This window comes from Lonchura striata, chromosome 23 (genome assembly GCF_046129695.1).
Source record: "Lonchura striata isolate bLonStr1 chromosome 23, bLonStr1.mat, whole genome shotgun sequence".
NCBI lineage: Eukaryota > Metazoa > Chordata > Aves > Passeriformes > Estrildidae > Lonchura > Lonchura striata.
Genome location: NC_134625.1, coordinates 9,390,998 through 9,405,110, shown reverse-complemented (window position 1 = coordinate 9,405,110; position 14,113 = coordinate 9,390,998). Strand labels below are relative to the sequence as shown.

Below are 14,113 nucleotides of genomic sequence, written 5' to 3'. Positions count from 1 at the left end.
GGCTGCACAGCAAAGGCTCAGAGAGAGCACAGGGAGATGAAATGATGCCCTCGAAAATCAGCAAACCCAAAGGACACATCACCAACGTGCAGCTGCTTAACTCTGGGAAGAACCAGGCAGGTTTGCCTTGCTAGTGCAAAGCACAAATTCCACGTTAGACCTGGCAGGAATTCCTCACCTTCCTCCTCTCAGTGGATATTTTATCTCATTAACACCTTCACTTTTGCTACTTACAGTAAAATTTGAGGGCTCTGCTCCCAACCACCTCCTATCTTCTACAAAATAAACCCATCAAAGCTCTCGCCTCAAGTTCTTTACTCATCCTCTGGTTGTTGGCCAGTTAGTGAGAGAGAAAAGATCCTTTGAATTCTGCTTGTCCCCGTCCTTTTAGAGCAATTTTAACACAAAACTGCTGGATTTCAGTCCAGCCTCAAGCATCAAAGGTGGCAATCTTATGAACCCACAGGTTTTGGAACGCTTTTGAAGGTTAGTTTATTCTCCTGGTGGCTGAAATACAGACGTAGCTTTGTGCATGCTTCACTGTTTGACTAAAAACTGTTGTATTCTTGAGGAGTAAAAAGCTTCAATAAGTCTTGCAAGCAGCAGAATGAACCAAGAGGCCCACTGGAAGTTAAGAAGAGCTTTATCAAAATAATTCATCAGAGATTGTGCTGGTTTTTTCAATTCCTACATGAACTGAAATCAGGGAAAAGCCCAGCTAGCAGAGCTGGGATCCCGGCTGCCCTCTGTCCTTCCCCAGCCTGATAAATGAGCCATGAGGAAGATGAACAACTGGAAGAAGCTGTTCCCAGGGATCTGCACAGCACCAGATAACCCCAAAAATCCCAGATAAACACTGTGGAGTTCGTCATCCTTCTCCTCTGCAGTGAAAAATCCATGAACTGACTGGGCACAAATCACTCCAAAGTTCCCAGCAGCCTGAACTTTCCTCCAGCTGCCAAGCTGGACACGGGGAGCTCTTATCAACCTGATAAAGCCTGACTGAGATGCACAGAGGAACCAATTAATGGGCTCATTTGCATGCAGCCCACCTGTAATTAACTTTGTGCACTGGAGAAGTGGAGCAGCAGAGCAGCTGGGGCAGGGCAGAGCTGGTGCAATCTCCTCATCCCATTTCCAACCCTTTTCCTGGGGATCCTGGACAGCTCCAGCACCGAAATTCCTGAGCTGCTTTGGAGGGAGCTTCTCCCAGGGGATTTGCATCCCTGAAGTGCTCAGGACATCCAGGGCAGGAAAAGCTCTGGATGCAGGAGCTGAGAGCCCTGAGGAGCTCTGGAAAGCTCTGCCAGGCTGAACATCAGTGGGATCAGAGGGCAAAAATGTGCCGGTGAAGGCAGGAAAGAAAGCACAGATGAACAACAGCACAGAAATTCCCTTTTTTCAGCTCAGTTCCTCAGAGCAAGGGGGTGACTGGCAGCCCTCGGACTATATTTAGGATTTATTCAGTATAAACGGGCAGCCCTCGGACTGTATTTAGGATTTATTCAGTATAAACTGGCCTGGTGAATAAATTCTCTCTCAGCCATCATTCTCCAGGTGCTCTGGTTGCCAGGAGCTGCATTCAAGGATGAAATCAGAAATGAGCAGAGGAAAAACACCCCAAAAACAGCAGCACTGATGGACCCACCTGGGGAATGCTCCTTGCACCATTCCAGAAATGCCAGCAGGGAAATGAAAAGGTAAAATAATCCAGGAATGCTTCATCATTTCACCTTTCTCAGCCTGAGAAAGGGAAATTCCTTCTCCTTCCTTCACTCCCCTTCCCTTCCTGCTCCCCTGTTACTGGGATTTAAAATTGCCTCTTGGTAAGAAATCACCAAAAAGAAACGTGAAGAAATCTGAGCAGCAAATATAAGAAGACTATTACTGAAAACTGAAGTTAACAGCCCCCCAAATCAAGATATTCTCTATTTTATCCATTTCCAGCCTCTCTGGGCTAAAGGCAGCATGGAAGGATCCGTGGAATTGTAATGAAAATTATTTCTATTGCAAGCAACATCTGCTGTGTCTAAATTTATAATTAAAGTGAAATCATGCATGCAAAAAGGAAAAAAAAAATCAATAAGCTTCCATTTTGAGAGGTTTTTTTTTTTTTTATAATGTTGAAAGAAGTTATTTGATTAACTCTGTTTTAACCTGAACATCTGGCAGCTTTAAAGACACCTACAAAAAATGTGTATAACTTTATAGAAAAACTATTTTTTTTTTTCTGGAAGTTAATATTGGAAATTTAGATGGACTTTGACACCCACCGTGGAAAAACATTCACGTAGGAAACCACGACTGAATTTCGGGCAGCACCGGCGAATCGCGGGGGGAAGTTTTATTTAAAAATTATTTAAAAATACACAAAAATAAGGTGTTGCTGCATGGAATACCTGCGATTTTGATGTTCATGTTGTTGTCCAGCAGGAGGTTCTCAGCTTTGAGGTCCCTGTGCACGATTTTCCTGCCGTGGCAATATTCCACTGCCGACAGGATCTGCCAGAATTTGCGCCGCGCCTCGGCCTCGCTCAGGCGCCCGTGGCTGGCCAGGTAATCTGGGAAATCACAAATAAATCAATAAATCTGCTTTTAATCAGCCTGGACAGCAGGCAACAACACTGCCATGCCATGGTTTCCCCCAAAAATCGAGCAGAAGGAAAATCAAATTAATTTCTAGCTCTTCGTCTCCCAGCCAATCCTCAAAAAAAAAAAAAAAATAAAGGAAATTTTTTCTCTGTTGTTTTTTTTTTTTTTTTTTGTTTTTCTTTTTTTTTCTCTGATCCTTCTTTTCTAGCTACCTGGTCAATATTTGCACAATATTTTCATACCAGGACTCATAATCTGGGAAATAAAAGCAGAACTCCAACAAATCAGGTTTAAATCAGGCAAGTAACAGCATGAAACAATCATGTACATGTTATAGCAAGTGACAATCATGAAATTCAGGGATTTCTCCCCAATAATTTGCCCAAAGGAACTCAAATCAGCTTCCAGATTGTTGTTCTCCCAGCCAACTCTCCAAAAAAAAAAAGGAATTTTTTTCTCTGTTCCTTCTTTAAGAGCTACCTGCTCAGTGTTTTTACAGTATTTTCACAATAGAACTCAATCTGAGGAAATAAAAGCAGCAGAAATTGAGCAAATCAGGTTTAAAGATTGAAACTCAATTATTTCTTCCCAATAATTACCACAAAGAACTTCAAACCAATCTTCAGTTTGTTGTTCTTCCACTCAACTCTTAGAAAAAAATGGGGAAAAAAAAAAGGAACTTTTCCTCTGCTCCTTCTTTTATGGTCAGCATTTTCCCAACCTGGGAACTCAAATCATCAGAAAATATTATTTATTTATTTATTTATTTATTTATTTATTTATTCTGGGATCACCCCTGTCCCCCCTGGAGCAGCAGGGGTTGTGCACTAACCACTTATTATTATTATTATTATTATTATTATTATTATTATTATTATTATTATTATTGTTATCCCTGCCAACAGGGATTGGGATGGGGGCACTCTGCCAGCCCCTGGGCACAGGAACCACTCTCCAAGGAACTTAAAAGTATATATATTTTAATTGTATAATAATCTAATAAAAAACTAATAAACATTTTAAAATTTAATAATTTTTAATGTTTTATTAAAAATAGTTTTATTTTTGTATAACTATATTATATATTTATATATTTATTTATAATCATATTATAATTCTATTTATTGTTTATCTATTATATACAATACATAATACTGTATATTATATTGCATATAGAATATATAATATAGTATAATATTGTATACAATGTCTACTTTTGTATAATATATATAATAATATATAATGTATATTTTATATATTATATAATTTATATTATCATAAATTATATTATATAATTGTATATATATTATATATTATATAGATATCTAATATATATTATATATACTTCATATATTATATAATTTATATATATTAGATTTTTTTATATTATATATAGTTATTCCATACAATATATATTATATATAGTTTGTTTTATATGTTTTTTAATATTTTGTTTTAATAAAATAAAGCCAAAAATTATTTTAGATTCACAGCCAAAGGAGCAGGATTTGTGTCCCAGGACAAAGCCCAGCAAAAGGACACGAGGCTGTGGAACCCAACTGAAACCGAGGAAATCAAATTTAAAACAAAAAGATTTTCAGCTCTGCAGGTGCACAGAAATATTCAATCTAACAACAGAAATATTAAATCTAATATAGACCCAAAAAAATCTTTATTTACACAGACCCCAGGGGTGCATGAAAAAGCTGAACGTGGAAATCTCCTCCTGCTTACCGAAAATCTCCCCATTTTTGGCAAATTCTGTCACCAGATACAGCATGCTTTTGGTCTCCATCACCTGTGGATGCAGAAATGAGAAATGAGAGAAAAAAAAAAAGGCAAAAACCACCCAAAAGGATCTATTATTTTTATGGATTTTTATTTTTATGGATCTTTATTTTTATGGATCTCTCCTAAAGCTGGGGAAGTTCTGCCTCACACGTGGAATTATCACAATCCTCCACTTCAAAAAGCCATTTCAGATTTCAGGACAACAATTCCCAAGTATTTTTATTGGGTTGATTTCAAAAACCTCAGAGAAATTCCAATGTATTTTGAGTTTATTTCAATAACCTCAGAGAAACGTTTCAGCATCAGCTGAACTCGTCCGTGGGCAAGAGCTTTGTGAATTTGATTTTGCATTTTATTTCTTAACTGGCCTGAAAGTCCCAAGAGGCTGCTCACAAATAAAAGCAAAGCAGGTAGACAATTTGAAGGCTATTTTTAAAATAAATTCATTTATCAAATGCATTTTTAAGCAGAGGAGTGAGCACCACCCTCCCTGCTGATTTTCAGTCATAATTTCAATATTCTCACTCTCTCCCCTGCCACTTTTCTGTGGTGTCATTCATTCAGAAAGGAACTGAGGGGAGATATTATCGAGGCAATTGCAAATTTAACTCCTTGAGCTCCATCTCTACCTGCTACATCGATATTTTAAACCAGTTTTATCTTTTAAATTGAAACCCTTTTGTTTTTAAAATATTTTAAAGGCCAGCTTCTTGTGCATAGAATTAATTTAAGGTTGAACTGGTCTTAACTGGGATATTCATTTTTGTTTAGCTGAACTAAGAGGGGGAAAAAGGGGGAAGAAAAGGGTGGAAAAAAGGGGGGAGAAAAAAAGGGGAAATAAAAGGGGGGAAATAAAAAGGGGGAAATAAAAGGGGGGAAAAAAAAGCAGGGAAAAAGGTGGGGGGGGAAAAGGGGGGGAAAAAAGGGGGGGGAAAAGGGGGAAAAAAGCGGGGGGAAAGGGGGAAAAAAGGGGGAAAAAAGGGGGAAAAAAGGGGGAAAAAAGGGGGAAAAGGGAGAAAAAAAGCGGGGAAAAAGTGGGGGAAAAAGGGGGGGAAGAGGGGGGGAAAGGGGGGAAAAAAGGGGGGAAAAGGGGAAAAAGGGGAAAAAGGGGAAAAAAGGGGGAAAAGGGGAAAAAAGGGGGAAAAAAGGGGGAAAAAAGGAGGAAAAAAGGGGAAAAAGGGAGAAAAAGGGGAAAAAAGGGGGGGAAAAAGGGGGAAAGAAGGGGGAAAAAAGGAGGAAAAAAGGGGGAAAAAAGGGGAAAAGCCCCTCTAAGCCTACCTGGTAGAGTTTTATGATGTGTGGGTGGTCGAGCATCTTCATTATCTGCACCTCCCTGTAGATCTTCTCCAGGTTCACAGCATCCAGCTGAGATTTGTCGATGATTTTTATTGCCACCTGCAGAGCAAGAGGGAAAAATGAGGTTTAAAAACTCCCCCAAGGTGAGCTGACCCTCATTGAAAAGGGAATAATGCAGCCCCGGGTACCTGGAGGCTGCAAATCCCTGAGTGGAAAATAGAGCAGGGCAGCACTGAAAGTGGCTGGGGTCCCTCGGAGGGGCTGCAGGGCTCCCACCCACACCAGCATGTGAGGAAAAGCAGGTTTTCCATGAGCAAAAGTAGGTTTTCTATGAGTATAAGTTGTTTTTCTATGAGAAAAAGCAGGTTTTCCATGAGAAAAATCAGGTTTTCTATGAGAAAAAGCAGGTTTCTCATGAGTAAAAGTAGGTTTTCCATGAGTAAAAATAGGTTTTCCATGAGTAAAAGTAGTTTTTCTATGAGAAAAAGCAGGTTTTCCATGAGAAAAATTAGGTTTTCTATGAGAAAAAGCAGGTTTTCCGTGAGTAAAAGTACGTTTTCAATGAGTAAAAGCAGGTTTTTCATGAGTAAAAGCAAGTTTTCCATGAGTAAAAGTAGGATCTCCATGACTAAACAGGTTTTCCATGAGTAAAAGTAGGTTTTCTATGAGAAAAAGCAGGTTTTCCATGAGTTAAAAGTAGGTTTTCTATGAGTAAAAGCAGGTTTTCCTTGAGTAAAAGCAGGTTTTTCGTGAGTAAAAGTAGGTTTTCAATGAGAAAAAGCAGATTTTCCTTGAGTAAAAGCAGGTTTTTCGTGAGTAAAAGTAGGTTTTCTAGGAGTAAAAGTTGTTTTTCTATGAGAAAAAGCAGGTTTTCCATAGAATGGAAGGCACAGGACAGGTGAGGGAGGTCAGTGCTCCAGGTGTTCTTCAATCAGGAATTTGCAGTGAGCAACATCTCCCCAAAAATCTCCGTGGTGCCCATTTCAGGAGTCAAGGTGACAAATCAGAGTCCCACAAAAGGATATTTTATATGAAAAACTTAAAATTCTTGTGTTGGCTCCACACAAACAGTCCAAACCTAGGGGCTCCAGGCACTTGCAGCTGTGGCATATTTAATTAATTCGTATGTTATTATGAAAGGGTATCTGCAGTTCATCCCTTCAGAGATAAAAACTCTGCAGATGAATTTACCAGTCAAACCTTGCAAACACATCTCAATTAATTCACAAAACACATCCTGGCCCTGCTGACCTTGTTTTTTAGCCAATAAATGAAAAGGGAAGATCACTCGAGATGCTGAGGGGAACTAAAAAGCTCCAACAGAAGACATTTAAAATTGAAACCAAGAAGAAAGTGAAAATACAACCCCTGCAAAGGGTAAAAATGTTAAAGAGTGTTGAATATACAAATGGTGCTTGCTCACCCTGAATGTCACTTTATTAATGCTGAAGCAGGAGCAAACAGTGCAAGTCCCACTAATAATTCCAATTATAGCAGAATTATTATATACAAACCATATATACAAACTATTGAACATGGGAGAGCTGCTGCACAGGAAATCCATGGGAGGTGAACCTCATTATCTGCTCCAACACTGATTATGGGCCCTCCTGAGTTCACAATTAACTATTTATTGACTTCAGCTCACTCTGGTTTTCCCTCTTTAAAAGTCCCCAGTCTTTCCCCAACTCCCAGGAAAATGCACAACTTCCAGTGTGCATGAAATATGTCCATAAAATATATATATATATATACCACAGGAGAGCAGCAGCTCCTCCACTCAAATGCAGATTTAATACCTCAGCTCGCTCTGCATCTTCATCTTGCCAGGAGCAGGGAAGATTTTACAGAAGAACCACTTGAAAATACTTAAAATCCAGCAAAATCTTCCCAAGGATGTGAGCAGGAACAGGGAATTCAGCAGCTCCTTTTTGTCCATGAGCTCAGCTGTCTCTTGATGACAGGAAAAGGGATGTAATTCTTAGAGGTGGAGAAGCTCCTTCAAGCCACGGAGCAGTTTCCTATCTGAAAAGTGTGTTTTGTTCCTAAACATGCAGCTTGCCAAAAACTACTGGCAACAGCTCGAAATAAACAACAAAAAAACCCCAAATTTCAATATATAATGTCAGCACATCTTTCACCTGAGAAGGAAAGCCAAAAAATCCCTGATCTCTGCCTGTCACCAGATTTTGCTGCTTAAGGAGTTACATTCCAAGATATTTTTGCAGCTTTTGTGGTTTTTAAAATACAAAAACCATTTTAAAATACAAGGAACTGCACTTATTTCCTTCCCTCTTCCACTGGAGGCCCAGGGAATTGGAGTTTGCTCAATCCTGCCCTGACATCTGGGAATTGCAACTGCCAAGGAGGGAGGATGAAATGCTTGTCAAGAAAAGATGAAAGTTCTGCTGCTGCTGCTCCTCAGCTACTCCAAATGTCAGTTTTCATTGTTTTTGTTTCGTTCCTTTAATTCTTGAAAGGGAAAACAAAGGCAAAAAAGCAAAAAAAACCAAAACCACAACACAACCTCCCGCTACAAGTTCACATTCAAACAGAGCTTTGTCCCTGCAGGTTACAGAAATTCGGATTTGTTAACCCAGTGCATTCTTAAAATAGATAAAATGCATTAAAACTAACAACCACAACTTCCTGCAGTCTGGAAAAACTCCGTGTTTTGTTGCGCAGCGCAGGGAGCTGCTGACTCTGCTGGAGTTACTCACTTTGCAAATACCTGAGCTCACCCGAACTGCTGCCACAGATCAAATCAGGGGCTGCAGGGTCATTTTTCTTTTTTCTTTTTTTTTTTTTTTTTTTTTTTTTTTTTTTTCTCAAAGAAAAATAGAAATTCGCTGTAACAGCAGCCAGGTGGAAGCACATCTGGGAGGCACAGGGAGAGCCAGGTTTTGTTTTCCCCTAGGGAGCAGCGAGCAGAGTTCCTCTGCAGGGGATTAATCCTTAGGGGGGGTTAATTAAGGCTTTTAGGGGTGTGTTCCCAAATTCCTGCTTTTTCCAAGCAGCACCTTCACCTACTCCAAACCTTTCCCCTATTCCCTACATTCCAAACCTTTCCCTTATTCCACTCCCATCCCATTTCAGTGGAAGCAAATCTCCATCTCCTCCAACTTTGACGCCACCAATTATTCCCCTTCCCTCCTCTCCGTCCTCCCCAGGAAAATCTCGGCTCATTTCCACGCCTCATTAGCAGGAGCTGCCCTGGGATCACAGGATTTCTGGGCAGCAGCATCAAGAAAGGAGCGTGGCAGCAAAAAAGCCACGTGCCCTCCACTCAAATGGCACCAAAAACCCCAAAAAAGACAAGCAAAGGTCGGGTTCAGCCCCCCTGGGTGGACTGGCAGTAAAAAGGGTCAGGCAGCACCTCTATTCCTGCATATCCTTATTTAATTTATTTATTCCTGACATCTTTATCACCTGATAAATTTATTAATCCCCCCATTTTTCCCAACTTTCACGCTTCTGTGCGGTTGTTCAGAACTTGCATGAATTCAAATTTTGATTTCTGATTTCGTTTGCACACACCCTGTGCTGCTCTCCTGCTTCGTGTTTTCATTTCATTCCCACCTCTGCTAACAATTTATGGCAACAATTTTATCTCCTCACCTGCAGTCTTTCCATAAAAAGGATGGATTTTACACAATCCATAAGTGCTGCATTCAAGGTAATTAGAGCCCATCTTTTTTAATTGGATGGTTATTGGCTAGAGTTGCATTAAAAAATAAAAAGGCAAATATTTCAAAGGTCAAAATCATATCAAACACAATTTCAAAATGCCAGCGCTGGAAAAGCCCAACAACAAACAGGTTCTGAATGTAAAGGGTTGAAATCAGGAGATTCAGGAGAAACTTTGACAAGGAGTCCTTTTAAAACAGGTTTTTTGAGCAAGTCTCAGCAGCATCACAGCATCCTCCTGTAGCACAGACCTGAGGGTGCACCAGAACCTAAAAACTGAATATTCTTCCACTGGAACTTAAGCAACAGTTTAGAAGAAGTTTGAAATATGAAAACCCTTCAGTCTGGAGTCATTAACAAGCAGGATTTCCACTCTGTGTGCTCAGGGGTCCAACAATCAGGTGAGCTGCTCCAAGCTGGAAGTGCTTATTCCAAAGAGTATTTGGCTGGAATTTATTTCCTCTGACATCACCAGAAGTGATCTTAACAGGGTTCCCCTTCCTCAAAGATTGTGTAAATACTTCCAGCAACCAACTCAGCAATTCAGTTCCAGAAAAACACTCCTGCATCTCTCCCTGCAGAAGTCAGAGCTGACTCAAAAAATCAAAGACCTTGACAAAAAGTCCTCCAACACGGGCAAATTTGCTGTAAAAATCCCCCAGAAGATAAAAAGGCTGCAGGCTGGACAGAAAAGCTGGTTAAAAAATATTTGAAGACTAAGAGAATTCAGCAGTTCCTTAGGACACAGATGAAAGAAGCATCCAGGAATCGGGGAGCTTTTAAGCTCTGTGCTTTCTGCAACCTTTGTTATTTCGAACAATGCTAAACAAACAGGCTTTCTAAAAGGACAATAAAAACCAAGATTAAAGTTTTCATCTCCACCACAAAGCCTGCCAAAAAGAAATGAGGGCTGCAGAGCAATGACAAGCGAGTATCTTCAAGTGGAGCATTTGCAATTCTGGCCCATGGCACCAAACTTGGGAAGGGGAAGGCTGGCGCTGCTTGGCTCTTCAGCAGGAGCGAGGAAGGGCTCAGGAAGAACCGAGTTTAGGATGAACTTGAGAAATGAGGCAAAAGGAGAAGTTTCTGCCAGTCCCTGCCACGCAGAGCTCAGCCCTGTTAGCACCCGGGGTTTGCTGTCCTCAGCTGGGCTGCAGCTTTCAGGGCATGCTGCCATTCCTGAAGGGATGATTTTAGGATTTTAGGATTTTCCCCTCCGAGCCCACGGTGGTGAATACCTGCAGGCCTTGGGACAGCGTTTGAGTGACTTTGGCCAGGGACAGAGCAGCCAGGAACCTCTTCTTCAGTCAACAATGAAAGCCACCAGAAGAGAGCCTTACAAAAAGCTCACCTCTAGGTGTAGCAACTAAAACTACCTAAAACAAGGCAGAAGAGGAAGCTGATCCTTCAGAGCCATTACTCTCATCAAATACCTCCTTTTTCTTTTTTCTTTTTTTTTTTTTTTTAAAGTGAACACGACTACATTTTTACCCAGGCAGACCGACAATCATTTTTGTTTTAGGTAAAGCGCCAGGTATTAATAATAATCACCGGGTAATACACGGGGGCGGTTGAACAAAAGAGGCTAAAAATGGTTGGATTTGGTGAACTTGGAGGATGCCGTGAAGAATTCAGCACACACACACACACACACACACACTGCTGAAACAGATAACCCAGCATTGCCCAGGTCAGGAAACCCGAAAATACCCGGGGCACGGCGGCAGGCACAGCACAAGGTTTGACCCTTCCCAGGGAGCAGAAAGTGCTGCTGGAGCAGCACCGGAGCATCCTCGCGGTGCCATCCCGGCAGCGATGCCACCACCCCGGGGCTGATGCCACCACCCTGGGGGTGACATCCTGGGGGTGTCATCTTTCGGGTGGCATCCTTAGCGGGGGCGGGAGGGGGAGGTCGGGGGGTGTGACATCCCGCGGGTGACATCCTCGGGCATCCCCCCGCGGCCCCGGGGGCGTTCCGCCCTTCCCGGGAGGATGCGAGCGGGGGAACCCCCCCGGGGCAGCGGCCGGGGCTCCGCGGGAGGTGCCGGAAGGGACAAAAGCGGCGCGGAAGGGAGCGGAGCGGAGCGGCGCCGGCCCCGCGCAGCCCCCGCCGCGCCCCCCGCGCCGTGCCCACCTCGCTGCGGGTGATGCGGTGCCGCGCCAGCTTCACCACCGCGAAGTTGCCCTTGCCCAGCGTGCCCTCGATGTCGTAGAAGCCGACGCGGACGGGCCCGAGCCCGCGGGGCAGCAGCGCCGGGGGCCGCCGCGGCTCGGCCATCACCATGCTGGGCTCGGGGGGCGGCGGCGGCGGCTCCGGCTCGGGCTCCGCGCGGCGCCCCCGGGGCCGCGCCGCCCCCTCCGCCGCCACCGGCGTCACCGCGCGCGTCACCGCGGGCGGGGCGTCGCCATGGCAACCGCGCGGCCGCGGCCCGCCCCGGCAGCGCCGGCCGCGGCACCGGCGGCGGGACCCGGCCGGTGACACCGGCACCGGCGGCGGGACCCGCTGGGATAGTGCCAGTGACACCGGCACCGGCGGCGGGACCCAGCCGGTGACACCGGCACCGGCGGCGGGACCCGCTGGGATAGTGACATTAACACCGGCACCGGCGGCGGGACCCGACCGGTGACACCGGCACCGGCGGCGGGACCCGCTGGGATAGTGACATTAACACCGGCACCGGCGGCGGGACCCGGCCGGTGACACCGGCACCGGCGGCGGGACCCGCTGGGATAGTGACATTAACACCGGCACCGGCGGCGGGACCCGCTGGGATAGTGACATTAACACCGGCACCGGCGGCGGGACCCGGCCGGTGACACCGGCACCGGCGGCGGGACCCGCTGGGATAGTGCCAGTGACACCGGCACCGGCGGCGGGACCCGGCCGGTGACACCGGCACCGGCGGCGGGACCCGACCGGTGACACCGGCACCGGCGGCGGGACCCGGCCGGTGACACCGGCACCGGCGGCGGGACCCGCTGGGATAGTGCCAGTGACACCGGCACCGGCGGCGGGACCCAGCCGGTGACACCGGCACCGGCGGCGGGACCCGACCGGTGACACCGGCACCGGCGGCGGGACCCGCTGGGATAGTGACATTAACACCGGCACCGGCGGCGGGACCCAGCCGGTGACACCGGCACCGGCGGCGGGACCCAGTGGAATAGTGACATTAACACCGGCACCGGCGGCGGGACCCGCTGGGACGGTGCCAGTGACACCGGCACCGGCGGCAGGACCCAACCGGTGACACTGGCACCGGCCGGCGGGACCCAGTGGAATAGTGACATTAACACCAGCACCGGCCAGCGGGACCCGCTGGGCACCGGCGGCGGAAGCCGCTGGGACGGTGCCATGACACCGGGACCATCGGCGGGACCCAACCAGTGACACCGGCAGCGGGGTTCTGCTGGGATAGTGCCAGTGACACCGGCACCGGCGGCAGGACCCGCTGGGATAGTGCCAGTGACACCGGCACCGGCGGCAGGACCCGCTGGGATAGTGCCGTGACACCGGGACCCAACCAGTGACACCGGCACCGGGCACCGGGGTTCTGCTGGGATAGTGCCAGTGACACCGGCACCAGCGGCGGGACCCGCTGGGATAGTGCCGTGACACCGGGACCCAACCAGTGACACCGGCACCGGGCGGCAGGACACACCCAATGACACCGGGACCGGGTGGCGGGGTTCTGCTGGGACAGTGTCAGTGCCATCACACCTGGGGGACACAGCGGGACCCGCACCGGGACGGTGCCAGTGCCACTGGGACCGGGACACCGCGGCTGCCCCGGGACCGTGCCAGTGCCACCGGCACCGGGACACCGCGGCTGCCCCGGGACCGTGCCAGTGCCACCGGCACCGGGACACCGCGGCTCCGCTGTCCCGTACGGTGCCAGCGCCATCACCCCTGGGGACACAGTGGCACTGGTGGGACAGTGCCAGCGCCGCCACCCCCGGGGACACAGCGGCACCCGCACTGGGACGGTGCCATCAGCCCCGGGGGACACCGCGGCACCCACGATGTGACACCGCCAGTGCCACCACCGCCGGGGGGACAGAGTGGCACCCGCGCTGTGTCCCCACGGTGTGGTTCAGAAGCCACCGGAGTGACCCCAGGTGTCTGTCCAGCCCCGGGTGTCTGTCCAGCCCCGGGTGTCTGTCTGTCCAGCCCCAGTGTCTGTCCAACCCCAGGTGTCTGTCCAGCCCCAGTGTCTGTCCAACCCTGGGTGTCTGTCCAGCCCCAGGTGTCTGTCCAGCCCCGGGTGTCTGTCCAACCCCAGATGTCTGTCCAGCCCCAGGTGTCTGTCCAGCCCCGGGTGTCTGTCCAACCCCGGGTGTCTGTCCAACCCCGGGTGTCTGTCTGTCCAACCCCAGGTGTCTGTCTGTCCAACCCCAGGTGTCTGTCCAGCCCCGGGTGTCTGTCTGTCCAACCCCAGGTGTCTGTCCAGCCCCGGGTGTCTGTCCAGCCCCGGGTGTCTGTCCAGTTCCAAGGACTCCAGGCTGCTGCCCCTGGATCAGCCCCTACATGTCCCAAATGCCATTTCCTGATGGCAATCTCCCCTCCCTGGCTCTAAGCAGTGTTTCCAGCAGGCCAATTTACTCCAGATCACAATTATTCCTTTTCTGGGTCTGTCAGCCTCCCAAAATTCTGCCCAGTGTCTCACAGTTCTGGCGGTGTTTGAATAATGCCCTTCAATAACTTTTGTGGCCAGGCTGATGGACAGGGTGACTTTTGCAGGTCCTT

At 47.2% G+C, this 14,113-nt stretch overlaps 1 protein-coding gene across 3 annotated transcripts in view; it reads right to left on the bottom strand.

Moving 5' to 3' along the window:
• SIK2 (salt inducible kinase 2) overlaps positions 1-11,693 on the bottom strand; it is a 32,884-nt gene extending 21,191 nt beyond the window's left edge. The window contains exons 1-4 of one of the 3 annotated variants that reach the window (XM_077788019.1): positions 11,501-11,693; positions 5,662-5,778; positions 4,327-4,390; positions 2,400-2,561 (exon numbers count right to left, since the gene is read on the bottom strand). In XM_077788019.1, the coding sequence (XP_077644145.1) occupies positions 2,400-2,561; positions 4,327-4,390; positions 5,662-5,778; positions 11,501-11,650 (493 nt within the window). In that variant the 5' untranslated portion in view covers positions 11,651-11,693. The other 2 variants (XM_077788020.1, XM_077788018.1) reach the window with 2 other exon arrangements.
• Positions 11,694-14,113: the final 2,420 nt, after the last annotated feature.